The sequence below is a fragment of the Convolutriloba macropyga genome, chromosome 12, assembly GCF_964194025.1.
Source record: "Convolutriloba macropyga chromosome 12, txConMacr16.3, whole genome shotgun sequence".
In the NCBI taxonomy this organism is placed as follows: domain Eukaryota; kingdom Metazoa; phylum Xenacoelomorpha; order Acoela; family Convolutidae; genus Convolutriloba; species Convolutriloba macropyga.
Genome location: NC_134479.1, coordinates 46,854,039 through 46,876,888, shown reverse-complemented (window position 1 = coordinate 46,876,888; position 22,850 = coordinate 46,854,039). Strand labels below are relative to the sequence as shown.

General features: G+C 35.3%; 1 protein-coding gene across 1 annotated transcript in view; it reads right to left on the bottom strand.

Annotated features, from left to right (window-relative positions):
• LOC142350515 (uncharacterized) overlaps positions 1-22,043 on the bottom strand; it is a 23,644-nt gene extending 1,601 nt beyond the window's left edge. The window contains exon 1 of the mRNA XM_075402365.1: positions 21,864-22,043. Coding sequence (XP_075258480.1) covers positions 21,864-22,043 — 180 coding nt within the window. The remainder of the gene's footprint in view (positions 1-21,863) is intronic.
• Positions 22,044-22,850: the final 807 nt, after the last annotated feature.

Below are 22,850 nucleotides of genomic sequence, written 5' to 3'. Positions count from 1 at the left end.
GCCGCCGCAATGTATTAAGATTAGGTATAGCCGCCGCAATGTATTAAGATTAGGTATAGCGGCCGCAATGTATTAAGATTAGGTATAGCCGCCGCAATGTATTCAGATTAGGTATAGCCGCCGCAATGTATTAAGATTAGGTATAGCCGCCGCAATATATTAAGATTAGGTATAGCCGCCGCAATGTATTAAGATTAGGTATAGCCGCCGCAATGTATTAAGATTAGGTATAGCCGCCGCAATGTATTAAGATTAGGTATAGCCGCCGCAATGTATTAAGATTAGGTATAGCCGCCGCAATGTATTAAGATCAGGTATAGCCGCCGCAATGTATTAAGATTAGGTATAGCCGCCGCAATGTATTAAGATTAGGTATAGCCGCCGCAATGTATTAAGATTAGGTATAGCTGCCGCAATGTATTAAGATTAGGTATAGCCACCGCAATGTATTAAGATTAGGTATAGCCGCCGCAATGTATTAAGATTAGGTATAGCGGCCGCAATGTATTAAGATTAGGTATAGCCGCCGCAATGTATTCAGATTAGGTATAGCCGCCGCAATGTATTAAGATTAGGTATAGCCGCCGCAATATATTAAGATTAGGTATAGCCGCCGCAATGTATTAAGATTAGGTATAGCCGCCGCAATGTATTAAGATTAGGTATAGCCGCCGCAATGTATTAAGATTAGGTATAGCCGCTGCAATGTATTAAGATCAGGTATAGCCGCCGCAATGTATTAAGATTAGGTATAGCCGCCGCAATGTATTAAGATTAGGTATAGCCGCCGCAATGTATTAAGATTAGGTATAGCTGCCGCAATGTATTAAGATTAGGTATAGCCACCGCAATGTATTAAGATTAGGTATAGCCGCCGCAATGTATTAAGATCAGGTATAGCCGCCGCAATGTATTAAGATTAGGTATAGCCGCCGCAATGTATTAAGATTAGGTATAGCCGCCGCAATGTAATAAGATTAGGTATAGCCGCCGCAATGTATTAAGATTAGGTATAGCCGCCGCAATGTATTAAGATTAGGTATAGCCGCCGCAATGTATTAAGATCAGGTATAGCCGCCGCAATGTATTAAGATTAGGTATAGCCGCCGCAATGTATTAAGATTAGGTATAGCCGCCGCAATGTATTAAGATTAGGTATAGCCGCCGCAATGTATTAAGATTAGGTATAGCCGCCGCAATGTATTAAGATTAGGTATAGCCGCCGCAATGTATTAAGATCAGGTATAGCCGCCGCAATGTATTAAGATTAGGTATAGCCGCCGCAATGTATTAAGATTAGGTATAGCCGCCGCAATGTATTAAGATTAGGTATAGCTGCCGCAATGTATTAAGATTAGGTATAGCCACCGCAATGTATTAAGATTAGGTATAGCCGCCGCAATGTATTAAGATTAGGTATAGCCGCCGCAATGTATTAAGATTAGGTATAGCCGACCCTAAATAGCAAGATGGCGCAGAGGAAGCGTGCTGGGCTCATAACCCAGAGGTCGGTAGATCGAAACTACCTCTTGCTGATCTGGCATTGTCACAGTACTAGTGGACTTTTACGCGCTCATAACATGGAAAAATTTTAAATGAGAGAAAAAAAACTGAATTAAAAAGTACAAAATAACAGACACAGTACAAATTAAGCCCATGCAAATACAAAATTAATCAAACGTTTACATGATGATAGTACAAAAGAAATGAGTACTAAAGTACATTTAGCCGAGTAGTTAATAAAGTCGACAACAAAAATTTGAGTAACTTACGAAGAATTAAGGAATTTAGAAAAAAAATTACTGTCGACTTTATTACACTTCGACTTATTTTACATTAAATTTATGTAATTCACATATAATTACTTATAAAGTTTAAAACATGAACATCATGAACATTGTTCAGTTTTGTTTGAAAAAATTTAAATAGTTGAAATGCTGCAAATATTGTGTAAAATCCACACAAGTTATCAGTTTTCTGAACTGGCTGTTGTATCATTTTCTGATACTTTTTATTCAAAAATTTGTAATTTGTGATTGGACGAGCCAAAGAATCAGCATAGTAATAAGTTCGATTGAGTCGAGCAATCATTATCCAATGCTCTCCAGCTTCACTGCTCGGAGAAGTGTTGATGATAGCAAAGCTGAATGTGGGTAGTCTTGGAACATAATCTGCTGGAAACGATCCAATATAGCGGTATTTGAGTTCTGGGATTCGTTCAATAATCTGTCTCAGGGAAGTGTTATCCATGACAAAAAATTTTTCTCTGCTTTATTTCGCAAGTACCATTAACACAGGGATTTCTAACTGTACAGTCAAGCTGAAAAGACTCATTCTCTTCAAAAAAGCAACAATCATTGGACTTTTTACCCTGCTCTAATAAAACTTTGCTTGACTTTTTAATTTTGTCAACAGAATTGTTATGGGAGTTGGGGTAGAATAAAATAATTATAAAAAAAGTACCAGAAAAATTAGGAGAGGAACGTAAACAAAAAAGTTTGAATTAGTTGGCCCCCAGTTAACGTCCATTTTAAGAAATTATTTGGTGAAGAGAATGGCAACTGGGTGACGATAATATATAACCCACAAATGTTCCAATGCAGAAAGCAATGATGTAAAACCCATAAAAAACTGAAAAAAATATGAAAATATTTTCGTTAACGCAAAAATCTTCAGACATTTTTAGCAACCGTTCCGAACTGATCAATTTTAACAGTGGACATCCTTTCTCCTAGAACAATTAATTCTGTCACGCTTCTTAGCGGGCGGTCGAAAAACATTTCTAATCGGATACTTTCACCGCTGAGCTCAGGATAATGAATACTTTCTCCAGCATCTTGAAGTGAAGTGAGATCAAATACAAGCACGTAATGGTTCTGAAATAAATTATGTGGTAACGCGGGAATCTCTTCGTTAAAATTCATTGCTTTCATTGTTGTTACATATGCCCAACAGTCCTTGGTTGTATCAATTGATACTATAGCTCTACCTCCTCGAACAATTCTTAGTTCTCGTAGACCAAATTTCTGATAATGGAAAGGGTTTTCTTGAAAATGTCCTGTGAATGCTGAATTTGTGTTCATCGCAATAGCTATTCTTCTGATTGGAGCATTGTTTAAAACATTTTCCTGAATGAACTGGTTCTGTCCTGAAGGAATAATAAATGTGCGTGCAATTGTTTCCATAAAGTTGTAACAAGCAGGTTGATGAGTTAATTGATATTTGATAGTCTGGTGATACACTTCGTTAACAACAACACGTCTTGTAAACAGGGAACAGTCAAGAACTTTAAAGGAGACGTGAGGATTGTAGGAGATCATGTAAAAATTGGGTCTTGCACGAATCAATTTCAGTCTAACTTTTGTATTTGGTAGCAGTAACTTTTCACATTGGAACAAATCAATTGCTAATTTACCGTAATAAGTAGTTCCATTTTTCAGCAAAAGTTCTTCCTCTCGATCTATAAAAGGGCTTTTCTCAAAATCGCTGGGTTCTTTCTCAAATTCATATCCATGACAAGCCAAAATACCTTCATTATTTCTTGTGGAAGCGTTAAATTCATTGGAAATTAAAGCTTTGTGTCCATAGAGACCATTTGAGTTGTAAACCTGTTGATTGTTCAGATACACCTCACAGTTGGAGAAGAGCGAGTGCAATAAATTGTTGACGTGAGTTAGATAATGTAAATCATCATCTGTGAAAGAAATTCCCATATCTGCTTTTCCATGCTCGTCTTTTTTCATAAAGTCATCAAACAATCTTCCCTTTTGTAAACCAACTTTGATTTGAAGGTGGATATCTCTCTTATCAAGATATAGGCTTCTATCTGTTTCAAACTCGAACTCAATGCTGCTTTCATCCAATGAAGTACTGGGATAAACTTCTTGAACGTGAGAAGATTCAATTGGTTCCAAAACAGGAATTTTGTCAAAAATCTCCAAGCAAGAGTGACCATAACAAAAGTTGCTATCGTTTGTTGATCTAGTATTCATTTTAGCTTAGAAAAAATATCTCTTCTAGTTCGACGACGTCGACTGGTTTTTGGGGGAATTCTTCAAATAATGCGACGTTTCCTAACTTTTCCACCACCTAGCTGTTTACGTAATGTTTTCTTTCCAACATCTGCAGCCACAGATTTGAATTTTTTCTTTCCAGTTAGAACATTTCCAATTTCTGGTGCAGCTATATCAAGCAAATCAGCGCCAACTCTTTTTGCTGCTGGGACAACATATCTCCTCAAGAATGGAATAGCTGTCCTCCCAATAGTTTGTGCTAATGCTCCGAATCCTCTTCCCCTCTGTCTTGAATAACCACGAAAATACGGTAAATCACTATCAGCAACCATTTTCTACAACTTTAAATCTAAAAATGATTGTCAGAAGATTTTCTAAACATTAGTACCGCTCTTGTTACACCAACAGAGTTGAAAGGAACTTTTTCACCATAAGAGTCCCGGAGCTCGAGTTTTATGCTGTGGAATGAGTTTTTTAGAATTTTTTCAAATTGTAAGTTTGGAAAATTTTGATAATTCATGTATTGTCCCGTTGAGATGATATCTCCATTCTTAACTTTTGATATAAACGGAATGCATCGTAAAAGAGCAGCTTTTGTATCACCCACAATATTGTATTCAACAATATCACTATATATCATTAAGGTGTGTATTCGTACAATGTCATAAGGGAACTTGGGAAAATGTGGACCAGCACCACTCATGAAAACACCCATACCATAAACAGCTTCTTCGCATCCAAAGACATGGCAAAGATCAGCACTAAAAATGACAAGTAAAGAGTTCTGATTCGGAAGACTCAAAGATATTCGCTGAGTTATTTTGTTAACGTGTAACTTGATTGGTGTTTTTTCATATTTTTCACGTTCCTGAATTTTTTTGTTCATTTCATTGACAATATCAGAGATCGAGGGGTATAGACCTGGATCAAGTGTGTAATAATCCGATGGTTTTGTATCTGGCGTTTCTTCATCTAGATAGAAGAATTTACCCTCTGTTATGTTTTGGTACAAGGAAGGATACGACAGTTCTGTTATCGCTACCTCCCATTCTCCATCAAGATTAATTTGTTCAGGTAGAAAATTCGTGAAAGAACTTAGTGTATTGTTTGGGTAACAATCAATCGACGCAGTGGGAACCAACTCAACAGTAAAAGAACTCATCTTTAAATGATACACTTTGAAAGCTCTTGTTCATAAAATTTACCTAGAATTTCATCACCTTGTTCTCCACACAGGTTATAGGTTGGTGGTTTAAAAGTAGCAACTTTAACAATTTTGAATATTTCATTTGTGAACTGAGATTTATAACCTTTTCTGAATGGAATATCGTTTTTTGATATACGAACATTTTCACCCACTTTAAAACGTGGTCGATTATTTTGGTTAATTGGGTTTCTGTAAAAAATTGACAGAAAGTCTTTGTTTGTTACATTTTTTGGAGCTTTACCTGTTGAGCGATTAACTCTTGTGTTCATAGTTTTGAGAAAGGAATCCATTTTTCTCATGTATTTGTCAACATTTTCTTCCATATAGCGATAAATAATGTTTTTCAGAGATTTTATAGCTCGTTCTGCTACAGCAGCTTTTGTTTCACTTCTAGTAGAGTAAATTTTGATTTTCTTGTCCGTACAAAACTTTCGAAACTCGCCGCTAAACTCTGTTCCCTGATCAACCCATACTTTTGCTGGCATACTTTTTTTACGCAACATTTTTTTGAAAGCTGCAACTGCATCGGTAGAGTACTTTGACTTCATTGGTTGCACACGGACAAAACGAGAAAAGACGTCAACGCATACTAATAAATACTTCACTCCATTATTACTATCCGACAATTTATCCATAAAAGCTAGATCGAGACACCAGATCTCATTGATTCGCTTAGCAAACGCTTGTAATCTTTTGAAAAGTCGTGTTGCATGACGATACTTTGTGTAGGAATCTTTACTGTGTAGAAAGTAGGCAACTTTCTTTTTGGATAACCCACTTGCCTTTTGTAGATTTTTAATTGATCCATATGCGGCTTTTCCATCTCTATACAGCCTTTGTAGCTTGGCTTTTTCAGATTTTGAAAGGAATCCAGCTCCCTCTGTCTTTGCTTTTGGCATCTTTGTTTATTACTTTTTGCGGATTTATTCCGGTAGCATCAAGTATTGTGTAATATATGTCGGGAAAATCAACGTTCTTTCTTTTTAATGCAAAAGTAAAATCTGCGAAAGCTACTTCTGTATCTCTCCCATCTAATAAAATTGTGTCATTGAGAGATAGCTTGACTCGCGGTGAATTCAAAATCTGATCTACAATTGATTCGTTCTTTAAAGATCTGGTTTTGTTGCTGATTTCCTTGTAATTAGGGTTCAAATGTGTTGGGACAGAAACTGGTTTCTGCTCAAAAGTGTCCAACTTTTTAACTTCTATTTTGAATTTTTGTTCGTAAAGGTTTTGAGGAATCAAAACAAACTGTTCCATTTCAAGACAATCGATTAATGACAGATGGTGTTAAAATTGATATGAGCTCTATTCCTTTTCGTGAACTTAAAATTGCTCTTCTTTTATTTATTCCGGTTCTTTTTAGCACGAGTTGATGAATTTCGTCTCTTTACTTTATTACGTCTTGTTTTTGTATTTCCTGTAGTTGTCCCCCGAGAAGATTTACTATGCATTCGTTTAGAAACTGAATGAAATCTTTTGGACAATTTCTTAGGAACGTTTTCCTGAAGTTCTGGGAATACGTTTGGAACGTTATCAGCGTAGAGAGATGTTGTGTGTTCATCGTTCAAAAAAGTAATCTCTTGTTTCGTTTTAGGGAGAAAAAAAATAGTGGGAATAGAACCACTGTTTGTGCAAAATCTAAGAGAGTCGACTGTGTTCGGAGTCAGATCAATGAGTAAATGACCATACGGGATTGAAGTAGCTTTTGTATACCAATCTTTTAATTGTGATCCTAACCCGAGCTGTGGACTAAGAGTGTTAATCTGGAGAACATCTCTAGGTGACTTGAATAAAACTATATGAGTATTTTGTAACTCAATATCTCTTCCCAACCTACTCTGATGAAAAAGATTATGTTTTATATATATTGTACTAAGTCCTTTCTGTCTTCCAGTTGTCGTGATTTTGACAAATTCTTTCGAGCTTGAGATTTCCTCACAAGAATCATCAAAAATCAGCAAATACTTTGTTCCATTATTGGGTAGACTCTGAATGAACTCAAAGTCAACTCCTTGAATAAAATGAATGTTCACAATGTTTTTGGACATTAGACCGTAAAGTGATTGATAATGTTGATAAAAATAGTAAATTTTTATCAAAATCGGTTTGAAAAGTTCCAATAATTAGCCAATCATGGATAAGATGAGATTTTCCAGACCCGCTTGGTCCCACCAATGAAATAAAAATGCGTTCCTTAGTAGAAATTATTTTGTTCATAGTTTAGGAGAAGGTAAAATATAACCGACTGTACTAGATAAGATAGCAATTCAAACTGTTGTTTCTTCACAGGTTTCGGCAAGAGTTATTCTTACTATACAGCACGCTAATATTAACAAAATAACAAAAAATTGGGACAAAAAAACCACCAGAGATCTATTACAAGTCTGTCCAAAACATTTCCACAATTGTCGTTCCTGGTTATTATCATCAAAGACAAAATTACCTAAATTTAAACCATTATCTGTATGCTCGGTCATTTATACCTTATTTTTAAGGGAAAATCAATTTTTTGAACTGGGAATCCAACTTCTCTCTGATTTCAAAAGTAGTAAAATAAAAATAATAAATCACAAAACGATCACAAATATAAATAGAAATTACAAATAGAAATTACAAATATTATACGTTATCAAAAAAATCCAGAGTCCAAGTTCCGTAAGCATAAGCTTTCTTCTCTGCACAGTGAAATGTCTTTTTGTGTCGATACGGATAATTGCTACAATCCCAGTCAGTATCCGAGTTATTGAGAAGTTTGGAAACTTTTGGACAACCAAGATCATCTAGATTCTCCACATCTTTACACAAGTAATTTGAGAGAAGATTACACTTCTCTAACCCTTTTGCAAAGTATTCTGTTGTAGGTGAACAATGTTGGTGAATGATTGATGACAACTCTGTGTATTCCAGTTTTCCATTGTTCCAATTAATCCCATGTAAATTTTTAGTGTTCCACTTTGCTTGAAAAGTAGGTTTATAGTCTTTGGGTGGGAGGAAACTGTATCCCAATACAATTCCATCCTTACAAACACCCAACTCCTTGACAATTTTCTCTTCCAAGCACTCAATATCAAACACAACGAGAGACATTCTTTTTTCTTAGTTGAATTATTACAAAAATGATTAGCAGTCTAGCATTTTGAAAATTTGAGGATGATGAAATTTATTAAAGATACAAAAGATTAACCCAGTTAAATGTCCCAAGAAACATGAGCTTGGAAAATTTGGTAACATGTAACAGTATCCTGGACCTTTGCTTGTAGTTGCTTTAACCGCTCCAGCAGAATCGTGTAGTATAGCATGTAATCGAAAAACTTTCAATCTAGCAAAGAAAAAGTCTAAAAAGGAATTTCCATAACCAATAGGTCCTCCATGAGGAAATTTTTGGTTAATTTCCTCCAAATTTATATTCTCGTCTCAAATTTTACAGGCCGCTAAAAACAGTTTTTGCGTTTTTCATTTTCGGGAAACATTGAAAGGGTGCTTCCGTAACAATTGAATATGTTGACAAGAATGACAATATCCATCAACTTTGCGTTCCTTCATCCATGTCAATGCAAGTTTTCTTAAACTTTTCAATATAAGATAAAAGTGTAGGGAGATGCTCTAGTAAGTTCTCGTACTCTTCTTTTTTCAATTCAATATTTGTCAGAAAACTCCACTGATATCCGTCCAACGATGTTGTGAAATGGTAACTTGTTGTCTGTCTGAACGATATACAAGACTTGTTCTGCGTAATCCTTTGTGAATAACCCACTTAAATTCTAAAATTTGGGACTCTATGTCCAAATTTTCTAATTTGGGAAATTTTTGAGCTTCAAGAACAGTATAGGAATATCTTTTAAGTTCGTAATGAAGTCTAACGTGAAAAACCTTTGACTTATCTCTGAGACTCAAAAAAATGTTTCTTAAGCAACCAATATCCCAACTCATTCTCAGATCAAAGATTTTTAAAATGAAAAATTTATTGTAGAGAAGACAAAGACATATTACAAAATCACACAACAATTATTATTGAAATGTACATTGTTCAATGTTAGAAAAGTCATTCAAGTTTTGAATCAGTTCCTTGAACTCGTCCAAAGTGTAGCTGACATAAGTCACCTGCTTGAACTCATTGTTTTCTTTGCGACAAAAGAGCCGAATCTGCACATAAATGGAGGCTGGATTCTCCTCAACGTATTGAATGAAAGTCACATATATTCGTCGATTTCGTCCTATGCTGACCTCTCTGACTTTGTGGCATCGTTGCAGCACATCCTCCATACATGGGTTCTTATCAAATTGAGTCGGGTGCTCACTCAGTTCCAATTCCCCATTCAGGATATCGTTCTTGAGGAAACAGAATTTCTTGAATTCGTAATCTCCAATTCGAAGTTGTTGGTACTTCTCAAATGTTCCAGAATTATCTTTTTTGAAGACTTGGAAAGTTGGTTCGGAATAATTTTGTCCGTTTTTAAAAATCTGGGACACAGTAAATCTCCCAAATCTTTTTGGGTTAGAACCAAAGTCTATATAAAATGGAACCGAATCTGTTCCAGTTTTAGGTTGAGAATCGGTAAACATAGACGGAGCACTCGAGTAAAACAGAGAGACTTTAGAGAGAGACATTTTATCAACTTAATGTGACAGAGAGAAATTAATTGAATGATTTGACTTGTAATTTTACTTCCTCTATGGTTTCCGATCACCTTTATTTGGCAATGATGTCATTATCCTTCTTTCATTTCCAAATATGGAAAATTCAATTGCGTCATTTTGCAAAAACTCCTTATAAGCAAACTTAGTCAGAAATTTTAAGTTGAGCAAACATTTGAACTAGAGCAGCATATTTATCTTGATGTTTAGCACGTCTGTGTTGCATTAGCGAGTAATTGTGTTTGAAATTGTTTAGAACAAGTAAAACAACGGATTTTTCTGAGTTGCTGTCTCTTGAACTGTGTCATTTTTCAAATGAAATTTTCGCTGCGTTTGAACTGAATTGCGTTATTTCCTTATACGGTAGTTTAAAAGAATCACTCCAAAATCACTTTGGTTACAGAATGGCAGCAGTTATGTGTCAAGTTTTGTGAGAAAGCCTTGTTCATTTGCGTATCGGTTAAGGATTATAAACCTTACTTGCTTACTAGTGAATACTCTGTTGCGTCTCACAATTACACTTTTTGTCCCCTGAAAAATTGTTCTTATCACATAATTCTCATTTCATCTTCCATTAATGAATTACTCCAAAAATTGGATGATTTATCTTTTCAATATCAGACAGTGGACTGCTTATACACCTTATATAAACATCAGTTTTTTGGTCACACAAAGGAAGAAGCAGGACTTGTTTTCACCCAATTGAAGAGAGCTGTACAACATAATTCGGAAAACAAATTTGTTGAAAAACTACCCAGCGTGTCTAAGAAGAGATTGAGTAGAAAAAAGTTCAAGAGATATCTACTGAGAGCTGAGCAAAGAAATGCAAGCACACAAACATTGAGATCATCCTTCTTCGACCGAATTCAATCACTTAAGAACTCAAAGTATGAGAGTGAATTAATAAAAATTGTTGATTGTTTACTAGATGGTCATGGAATAATTCATAACCCCATGTTGTACTTTGAAGTTAGAAAATAATAAAGTGTTTGTACTAAAATGTTTTATTATTAGTGTATATTCTAAAAGTCGAAATTTGAAGTCGATTTGTTTGTTAAATGTCAAATTTTCACACAACATTTTTTGTTAAAAGTCAAAAATAGAACCTCAGATTTTTCGTTTAAAATCAAAAATGTTACCAAACTGTGCGTGCGAAATGTGCAATTTTTTTCATTTTTCTTAGTTTTACGGTATGATTTTAAGCAAAAAACACAAATTTTAATCATTTTTAAAATGACAAGTTTTGAATCTGTTCTTGCAGCTTAAAAATCGAATTTTTTCTTGACATTTTTTGTTAAAAATCGAAAATAAGTTTGACAATTTTCTTAAATATGAAAATTAAATTCGGCATTTTTCTTATTTGTCGAAAAACAATTTTTCAATAATAAGCAAGTACCTAAATTATCAAGTAACCTTTCGTGTTAATCTTTTATTCTGGAAAACTTGAAAAAAGTAGTTAAAAAATTATAAAATTGAAAATGTAAATTTAATACGAAACACTCAAAAGGTATTCAGAAACTTTATTATTTTTACGAACAAATACAAAATAGTTTACAACATTGAACATAGAAATCATTCAAAAAGAGTTTCAATAACATATTCTGGTAAGTTCTGAATTTCATTACCGAAACATCTTTGTCGCTCAATTCTACCAGGTAGTTGGGTTGGTTGAACAGTGACTGGGGTATTAGGTACATCACTCAAAAAGATAGGGTTGTCAGCTGTTCCTTCCACAATGGAAGGAGTTGTCATCGAGGGTGTAGTTGACATGTCAGTAGATCCATAGTACTGCGCTGGATCAAAGTTTTCCAGATCGTTAAATGACGTGGTGGTACTAGTATCGATACTCAACTCGCTATGTTCTCTACTATGAGCTCTTGAGGCTATTTGGAGAAGATTAGTTTCCACCTCCAGGCCTGATACCTCACCTACATCCTGTGCAGTGAACCAACTGTTTGGAATTTGCCCTTCCTCCCAAGAAAATGTGTACTGAATATTTCCAGCTACGTAGTTGGCAGGGAAATCAGATCCATTAACGTGAGGATAGTGGTGTCCACTGACAACAGCAACTTCGTGTCCCATCGCGTGAGTTCCAAGCTGATTCTCTGTGATTGGGACCTGTCCCTGATGATATGTATCAAACTGTTGTCGCTGGTGCTCAATAATGTGCCACACAGTAATGGGTAAAGTGATCAGAGACTCATAAAGTCTGTTTGATAAATCTCGAACTCCTATCCGAGCCATATCCTCAGTAAAAGAAAATGAGTACACAAGGTTATTATTTTGAACGGTGAACTCCATTTTGGATTAAATGATAGAAGAGGTTTTTGTTAGAAAGTGATGAGAATGGATGAAAAGATTCTTGTTGAGAACGTGATAAAAGCAATCAGTGGAGAGAAAGTTATAAAGCAGCAAATTTCCTTTTTAGAAAGGGAACAGGATATACAAATTAGATTTAAACAAAAGTTAGAACTAAAGTAAGTATTTTTTAACAAGAAGAAAGTGAATGTTGGAGCTCGATAGCAGGATAAAATGTTGAGGAGTAGTTAGTATAATGTAAGAAAGTAGCGATAATGTTTTCAGAAAAGTTGGATCAAATGATAATGTCAAAATCAACAACCTCTATATATAGTGTGCTCTGTCCAATCAGACAACAGTAACCAAAGATGGAAGATTTTATGAGAAAAAGTGACGTTTAGCTTGAAATTTCTGAACGAACTGAAATTCAAATCCAAATTTGGGTAAAATTTCCTAACAAGGTAGGAAGTGAAGGATACATACAGGTTTCCGACTATGCTTTTACCTAAAATGGTCGGTTTTAGTTGAAATGAAGTGACATAATTTACCAAAAAAGTCAAGCTTTGATAAATTTTTTCCAATTCGTCAAATTTCAGATCAATCTCGGAAAATGTTCCATTTTTGGAATCAAATTTCTGTATATATGCGTTAGGTTAACGAATTCCGAACCTGATCAGTACTCCCACTGCATTGTAGTCGTTGTAATAATGGAAGTACAAAGCACTCTGTAGTGAAGAAGTTATTGTTATTGGTTCTGGGAGAGGAACAAAGTTTGTTTGTGAAATATTTCTGTACTGTTCCAATACATCGGGGACGGAGTTCAAAATGAACAACAATTCGTATTTGCTTACATGCAATTCTTAGGATAAATCGAAAGACTGTTTCGCAATAAACTCCTCATATTCAAATTTTTTAGTAGAGAACGTCGCATACTCAAGTCCTTTACTAAATCGGATTATTCTGTTGGATTTTGGGAAAATGTCCAAAAAATTGTAAAAAAAATATGAATCTACATCAATTTCGTCAATTTTGTATGAATCAGGTATACCTTCTTTTTCTCTTGTAAATCTTCTCCAATATTTGTAAGTGGTTTTTGATCAACATGTTTCACAAATGAGTAAAATTTCACGTATTAATCTATTAAAATAAAAAAAATGTTAAAAGAGAGAATGAGATAAACAAAACAATATCATTAACTTTTACAACAAGTTTCTTAATACTAAAATTTGATTGGTTTGCAGTTTGTAATATAATCACACTAACGTCAATTGTATATAAGTTATCTTCAATTAAAGTAGGAGTTTTCTTCTCTAATGTTTTAATATTATTGTAAAAACACATTTAGTGTTTTATCGATAAAATTACAAAATTAGTTCGTTTACAATAAAATTTGTATTCTCTAAGTGAGCAAACATCTGACAGATAGATTTTGTTAAGAAGTCTGTTTTGGGATGAATAGTATTGTTTTGTAAAAAAAAGTAACACAAATCAGCAATATGACGAATAAATATAACTTAAGATTTCCGATTTTCCTCCAACGAATAAGGTTACACATTTTGGATGTTTTCTGGATTTAAATACAATGTAGAATGTAACACTGTGACTGCTTCGTAGGAAGTTCTTGAACTTTCTTATTGCGTAATGTTACTAAAAATAGAAATTACGTCATTTCCTTGTATGGAAATAATTAGTCATAAAAGTTATTCTAACTAAAAAAACCAAAAATTGTATTCATTCTCACTTTGTTATCAGATACAGTTGCTCGACAATTTACTTAAAATTTATTCAGTTTATTTTGGATCACAACAATACAATGCCTTCTCTTGATAGAAATCTACCTGTTAAATGCACAAAGTGCGAGAAAATGGTTGTCAAGCAGCAAATGGCTCGACACAAAAAATCGTGTGATAGTGGGACTTTAAAATGTCCCAAGTGTCCACATTTCTACACAAAAAGGAAAGAGGACTTGAACTACCACCTTGCTAAGTATCACGCTCCTCAAGAAAAGAAGCTTAGTACAGTGTGCACTATATGCTTGGAGGAATTTCCAAGTTTTTATCCTCTTCAACAACATAAGAGACGGAAACACGGAACATCGACCAAAGTTGGAACCAAATCCAGCGAAAGCTTGAAAGAAGTACTAGAATCGGAAGAATTGGATAGGAACAACGAACAGTTACAGCAGGAACTTGCTGCCTGTCAACACTTCTTTGACAATACTGAGATGGAGAATGGGAGACATAGAGTATTCAATTTTAAATTGTCGAAACTTGATCCCAGCGAAATTAATGAAAAACTGAAGGAAGTGTTTGAAAAGCTTAACTGTGCTGCAAAAATAAATTTATCCCTGAGATTTATTTTACGAAATGTTGACACAGACGAATACCGATACTTTTACGCTCATGAGAACAACACCTTCTTTGAGAAGTCTCATTTACTTTGTTCTAAGGGAGACTTAGTCTCACTTCAGGATAGAGTAGAGAAAATGGATTTGATTGAGACTTGTGCTCAAGAAAGGGCAAACACAAAATGGCGGTATGCACTAACTACGAATGTAACAGTTTTCTGTGCTCTTCTCAACAATATTCCAATGGGATGTTTAGATGCTGTTATACCTGAACAGTTGTTGAGGAGAAGCGATGTAAATTGTCTTGTTACGCATGGATACGGAGAAACCTACAAGGACTACCTTTGCTTGTTTAGAGCTGTGGCTGTTCACTTGTATGGATCAGCTGAGCTGGAAACAAACGCAGCTAAGTTGTTCACTGACTTTCTCCACGAGTCTGGTCATGATGCGATTAACTTTAGAGGAGTGTCAATGGATCACCTTGTGTTTGTTGAAAACGCTATAAAACACAACATTTTCATTTATGACATTGACATTGAGGACGGGGATTTTGTAGGTGAACTTGCCAGAAGAAGTATTGAGATGTACGAGAACAACATTAATCTACTGCGCTACAACAACCACATCTGCTATGTTGATGATGTCAACACGTTCTTCAAAAGATTCCGCTGTCCTAATTGTGATACCTTTATTAAGCGTGCTGGTAATTTCCACCGTCACGTGAAATCTTGTAAAGATAGGATACAAAACATTTATCCGAAGAGTGTTTACACTTTGAGAGAAACTTTGTTCGATAAACTTGACGGTTTTGGAATTTGATGTGAAGAAGAACAAAAACTGTTCAAAAACTTGGCTGCATTTGATTTCGAATCAATCTGCGTTCCATCTAATGAACTAAAAGATACCAATACAACTACTTGGATAGGAAAACATGAACCAATCTCTGTGTCAATTTCCTCTAATTTATTACAAGAACCTATTTTCCTTTGCAACAAAGACCCCAAGACACTGATTGTATCTTTTGTTGAAACATTAGAAGAACTAGCTAGCAGAAGTAAAGCAGAAATGTCGCAAAAATTTTCCTCAATTGAAAATGCAACTAAAAACAGAGTAAGTTCTATTTTCGAGAAGCTAAATGGAAGGAAAGATGAGAGTACTCCAATGTTTGAATTTCAATATATCGAAGAAGAAGAAGAAATTGATATGTCGACACAATTCCTCCAAATTCAGAAAAATCAACTGCTCGAACTACAACAACATTTTGAACGTTATGTCAGCATTTTACCTGTATTTGGATTCAACAGCGGAAGATATGATCTGAATCTTATCAAGTCTTATTTACTACCCTACCTCAATCACGAGCGCGATATTCAACCAACGGTTATTAAAAAAGCTAATCATTTTGTATCCTTTAAATTTGGTGATGTTCTGTTTCTCGATATTCTAAACTTTCTTGGTGGAGCGACATCACTAGATTCGTTCCTCAAAGCTTACAAGACAAATGAAACCAAAGGATTTTTCCCTTATGAATGGTTTGACTCACCAAACAAATTGGATGTAACTTTCCTTCCCCCTTACGAATGTTTCTTTAGCAAGTTGAGAGATCACAATCCCTTGGAGAAAGAATTTACGGATTTCACAAAATTGTTGAATAGTGGACTTTCCCAACAGGAGGCTCTGAAAAAACTTAGGTTGAAGGTAGTGCCTCCCTCGGGATTTGACAACTACAATTACTTGGAAAGTGTGTGGGAGAACGAACAAATGACAACTTTTCAAGACTTTGTCAGGTGGTATAATAACAAAGATGTTGTCCCGACACTAGAAGCGATGCAGAAAATGATGGAAATCTATCATAACAAAGGGATTGATATGTTAAAACTGGGTTGCACACTACCTAATTTAGCAAATATTTGTCTACACAAATCAACTAATAGCAAATTCTATCCTTTCGTTGAAGCAGACAAAGATTTACATGATAAAAAACGCGAAGATATGACCGGTGGTCCCTCTATTGTGTTTACTAGAAAAGCGATTGTGGATCAAACCTATATTCGAAACACAGAAAACATTTGCAAATCAATTGTGGGTATAGACGCCAGTCAACTTTACCCCTTCTCAATGTGTCAAGAAATGCCCACTGGGCTTTACACTAGATGGGAGTTTGATTCAGACTCTCAGAAGTTTAAAGCTAGACAAAATAAATCGAGGAAATTTGAGAACATGGTTATGTCGTACCTACAATCTCAGCGTCCTAACTGCACTACTGAAAGCTACTACACAACTGGAACTCAGAAAAAGATTGATTGTTTTAATGTAGACGGATTTTGTGCTCACTGTAAAACTATTTTTGAAGCAATGGGTTGTTACTTTCACTTTTGTGCATGTCAGGAAGCAAGAGCAAGCATGTCAGAGGAAGAGACTCAGAAAGGACTAAAGAAACGGGAATACGATGAACTAAGACGAGACTATTTGCGAAACAAAGGATATAAAGTTGTTGAGATATGGGAATGTAAATGGTGGGAAACTGTCAAAGGTGATGAATCTGTAAAAACTCACGTGAGAAACAACTTCCCATTCAAGCTACCTCTGACTCAAGAATCTCTACTTACAAAGATAAGAGAAGATAAACTATTTGGTTACGTTCAGTGTGATCTCGAAATTCCAGATGGGTTGAAATACAAGTTCTCGAACTTTCCACCAATCTTTAAAAACTTTAATGTTAGTCGAGCTGATATTGGTGATTATATGAGGGATTATGCAATTGATAACGATTTACTCAAGCAACCGCAACGCATGTTAATTTCAAGCTTCAAGTTGGAGAATGGAACAGTCATAACACCTTTACTCAACTTTTACCTTAGTCTTGGGCTGAAATGCACCAAAATTTATCGCTTCGTTCTGTAGATACCCAAAAAATGCTTCAACAATTTTGTCCAATCGGTTGTTGATGCTAGAAGAGTTGGAGATGAAAATCCTGAATCAAGCGTTGTAGCAGAAACAATGAAATTGTTAGGGAATAGTTCCTATGGTTACCAAATCATGGACAGAAGCAGACATACAGAGACAAAATACTTGAACGATGAAAAGACACACAAAGCTATCAACGGGAAATTGTTTAAGAGACTTAACAGTGTGTCAAAAGAACTATACGACGTTGAATTTGTAAAATCAAAAATTGAGCACCGTGAACCGATAATAGTCGGTTTTTTTATACTTCAGTACGCAAAATTACGTATGTTGGAGCTTTATTACAATTTCTTTGATAAATTTTGCGATGTCGACAAATTCGAAGAGTTAGAAATGGACACTGACTCCTTATACTTAGCTCTAGCACACGATAATTTGTACGATTGCATTCATCCATCTAAAAAAACAAATTGGGAAGCTCTGAGGGAACACGATTGTGATGATTCTTTCAAAGCTGATGCTGTACAAAATTTCTTCCCTAGAACTTGTTGTGATAAACATAAAAAGCACGATAAGCGTGAACCAGGTCTGTTCAAGGAAGAATTTAGATGTACTGAAATGATTTGTCTCTGTAGCAAAACATATTGTTGCTACGATGCCAAATCTGATAAGTACAAATTCAGCAGCAAAGGACTAAACAAACGAACATTGGAAGAGACCGGAGATGGACCATTGGAAAAATATCGGCGAGTGATGGAAGAAATCATCAACTTAACATCTACAAATAGAGGATTTCGGACAATCAACCACTGCGTCGCTACCTATGAACAAACAAAGAAAGGACTCTTATATTTTTATCCTAAACGAAAAGTGTTATCTGATGGAATTCATACTGTACCCCTGAACTTGTAATTTATTTAATCAATTTTCCTATTGTGAGCGCTCTCTGTTGTGTTTAAAATTACTTATAATGTACTTGATTAATACTGTGTCTGTCTTTTTGTATCTTTATAATTCATTCTTTTAAAAATTTTCAATTTTCTCAATTTTAGTGGATATAACTAACCTTAATACATTGCGGGGGCTATACCTAATCTTAATACATTGCGGCGGCTATACCTAATCTTAATAAATTGCGGCGGCTATACCTAATCTTAATACATTGCGGCGGCTATACCTAATCTTAATACATTGCGGCGGCTATACCTAATCTTAATACATTGCGGCGGCTATACCTAATCTTAATACATTGCGGCGGCTATACCTAATCTTAATACATTGCGGCGGCTATACCTAATCTTAATACATTGCGGCGGCTATACCTAATCTTAATACATTGCGGCGGTTATACCTAATCTTAATACATTGCGGCGGCTATACCTAATCTTAATACATTGCGGCGGCTCTACCTAATCTTAATACATTGCGGCGGCTATACCTAATCTTAATACATTGCGGCGGCTATACCTAATCTTAATACATTGCGGCGGCTATACCTAATCTTAATACATTGCGGCGGCTATACCTAATCTTAATACATTGCGGCGGCTATACCTAATCTTAATACGTTGCGGCGGCTATACCTAATCTTAATACATTGCGGCGGCTATACCTAATCTTAAAACATTTCGGCGGCTATACCTAATCTTAAAACATTGCGGCGGCTATACCTAATCTTAATACATTGCGGCGGCTATACCTAATCTTAATACATTGCGGCGGCTATACCTAATCTTAATACATTGCGGCGGCTATACCTAATCTTAATACATTGCGGCGGCTATACCTAATCTTAATACATTGCGGCGGCTATACCTAATCTTAATACATTGCGGTGGTTAAACCAAAAAATGTTGAAATTTACTGCGAGTGAAATAAATTTACTGCGAGGGAAATTATCCCTTAATGCGCGCTGCCTGTACAATTCCCCGCCTGTACGTACGCGCTGTACAATTCCCCTGCGCGCTGCATGTATAATTCCCCGCTAATCCCTAAATGACCTCTAAAATCACGTGATAAGTGGCTCCGGAAAATCACCCTGATCTGCTCCCACCTTACTACTCACACCCTAGAACACCCCTGGATTTATCCCCAATCTTAATACATTACTGTAGACCAGCACAAGAAAATTACTCCTATACCCTATCTTTATACATGGGGTCTACACCCCCCCGGGAGCCTTGCTCACCCTATTACTACTTATGTGTGTAAGTGTTCGATTGTGCGTAATCATCTAATAGTATGATAATCTTGTTAAAAAGACAAGAGGGCCCCAGTGATTGTGGAATTTTTATCGTGTAAGATCTGATAAGATGCTGACTAAGAATTTTTATCGTGTAAGATCTTATCAGATCTTACACAATAAAAATTCTTAGTCAGCATCTTATCAGATCTTACACGATAAAAATTCCTCTTATCAGATCTTACACGATAAAAATTCTGGTAAGAGGAATTTTTATGGTGTAAGATTTGATGAGACACCTTATAAGATAAACAATCCTCTTATCAGAATTTTTATCGAGTAAGATCTGATAAGACATGTTTTAATGTTTTCAATAAAATCGTATAACGTAGTCAAGGTCCTATGAAAGTAAAAAACGAATCGGTCAGCTAACCAATTATGTAACAAAAAATGCTTGTTGATTCTGTTTTGGTGGCAGTTTTAGTGTGAGTCTTAGCTGGGTACTATGGCTAAACTTAACAGTCCAAGATAGTTTTGGTCTTTAAAAACAATTCAGCCTAGTTTGATAATCACCGCTTCGGAGAAAGCCCCTGCCACTCAAATAATCTTTTTTTACAATATCTTATAAGTCTTACAAGACAGTATAAGATATTTTTCTTTTTGTTGCTCTGGCACTAAAGTGTTGCATGCTGTAGCTTTTCGGCTACTGCTTGAGAGCAACTCTGAATTGTCTTCAATATGAAGAATATACCATACTTCAGGAATTAATATAAGAGGAATTTTTATCGTGTAAGATCTTATAAGAGGAATTTTCATCGTGTAAGATCTTATAAGAAGAATTTTTTTTGTGTAAGATCTTATAAGAGGAACTTTTATCGTGTAAGATCTTATAAGAGGAATTTATATCGTATAAGATCTGATAAACGTCTTATAAGATCTTATAAGAAGATGCATCCCCTTACAGGCTATTAGCAAGATGTTTTGTCAGAAATTTGTCAGATCTTACACGATAAAAATTCCACAATCACTGGGGGGTTTACGCAAAATTTAATGCGCCATTCTCAAACATAGATATTAGCTTGGCGTCTGATGTAGGCGCATTTTTTTTCTCTCTAGGCTTCTGTTTTTGGCTTTGTTTCTGGCTATTGTTTTCTCCGATCTAATTTTTAATCAATGTTTGTTACATTTTGCTGCCAATTTTTAACGTCACTGCTATATGTATTTGATCTGGTAGATCTTCATGTGGTCTGTCCTTGGTTTTTGGCGCAAAGCACAAATAAAATTTACAGTTCGGGCAATTTTTGTGTTATAATGTTTTCCAGTTCGTCCAATTTTTTGTCGTCAAAGACTTCAATCTCTTGATTTCAACAAAATTCATAATTAAGACACTTTTATTCCACACTTGCCATGGTGACTGCTGTTTTGATAAAAGCATGAAACTAAACGAAAATAAACGATAATAACCCAAGTGCTTATTAATATAGAGTCATAAAAACCGTTTTATCGCACACGACAACGAAATGATTTATTAATTTAATTATGTAATCATAAAGAAATTAAAAACCATTTTTCCCGGAAATTATGCAGATGGTTGTCTAAACAGTAATTGACGGAACGAGCTGAATGAGAAAGTGGACTGAAGATATATATATTTTTGCTGGGGTAGTTTATCTTTAATGTTCGTGCCTATGTTAGACCAACGCATAGTCCAGAAACTAGTTTGGACAAAAATCGCTCAATTTTTAATTCATTAAACGTCGTTGGAGACCTAACTTTCAGTCGAGAAACAGTAAATTATTTATTAATCAGCTTGTACAAAATTGTCTGCTACAAAAAGCTAGCCGGCAGATGCGCTCTATGCTTTAAATTATAGATAAAACACTACTGATAATTTTTTGATCAAAACTGTAAATTTGTCTCACTGGTTTGTTTGTTGATCATGAAATTATTTGTTTTTGCAAAAAAAGTCGCAGCATAAAAAGATTGAAGATTATAAATCTCAGTATAGAGTAAGTATTCAATTGAAAGATCAGATATATAGTTAAATATGAAATACGTAGCAACAACACCGGACCAATTAAGAACTGTTATTGAACAAGATCTTGTAAAGTATCTTGTTAGTTTTTGCGGCAACAATTCTTGCAGTCAATGATAACATTCATAGCACACATTACAACCCAACAGATATAGCTATAAATAGATTTTTTAAGTAAAGATATCGGTCGAAAGATCTAAAATATACAGGAACACAAAATTGATTTTTCTTCATACCACATCAGTGTAGGTTGCCACTTTGAATGACGTCACAGGTCCCTTCTTCCCATAAGCACTTGTGAGTTGCATGTAGAATGTATAGTCCTGTCCAGCTACAAGTCCACTCACTTCATGGGATAGAAGTCCGATTGGGTCCAGAGTACAGGGACAAGATCCACCCAATGGCTCATTCCACATATCCAAAATCTATTCAAAACAAATAATCTCAAGTGATATAGGCACGGTTTGAGGAACTGACACGAAAAAGACAGATCTGATCAAAAACTTTACGAAAAAAACTGCTAGGATGAAAAACTGCTGAAAAAGTGCTTTCCAGTAATGGGCCAGTATAAATGCAATTCATCATTATTACTGAATGATAGCCCGATTCGTATCACTTTTTCTGCTTGTTAGGCGTGTGTTCAGTCTGATTTTACAACGGTCAGACTTGGGCCAAGAGCTAAAAGAAACTTCCCTACAGTGATCGAAGTCACGATCTCCCGCTCCATAGACGTTTGTTCTCTTTTCCGCGCCACCATTACTGTTGACAGTGTGTCTTTTAATGACAGTTTGACAGCGCTGTTAATACAAACTGGAAAGAAGCAAAGTTCAAGCAAAAAACGAGCAAAATATAATACATGGGACACTTGCATTTACAATTGCCTAGTACTGATTTACACCTGGAGTTCGGTACGGGATGAAGAAGAGTATTTCATTAAATGGCTAAACACTGAAAACCCAAGAGAACTGGGAAAAATATGAGATACTATTAAAAAATGCAACAACTGATTGATTTAAGGCAAAAGAATCTCAAACGAAGCATCTCACGTCGGAAGCATCTCATGTCGGGAACATCTCAGGTCGGAAGAAGACGAATCTCAAAATTTTAGTCTTTTCCACGATGAAGAAGAATTAAGTATAAAACATAACTATAAAAAATTTTTTATTATTTTCAAAAAGTAATGTTTTTATGTGTTTTTCTAAAGTCATTTTTGAAAGTTCGCC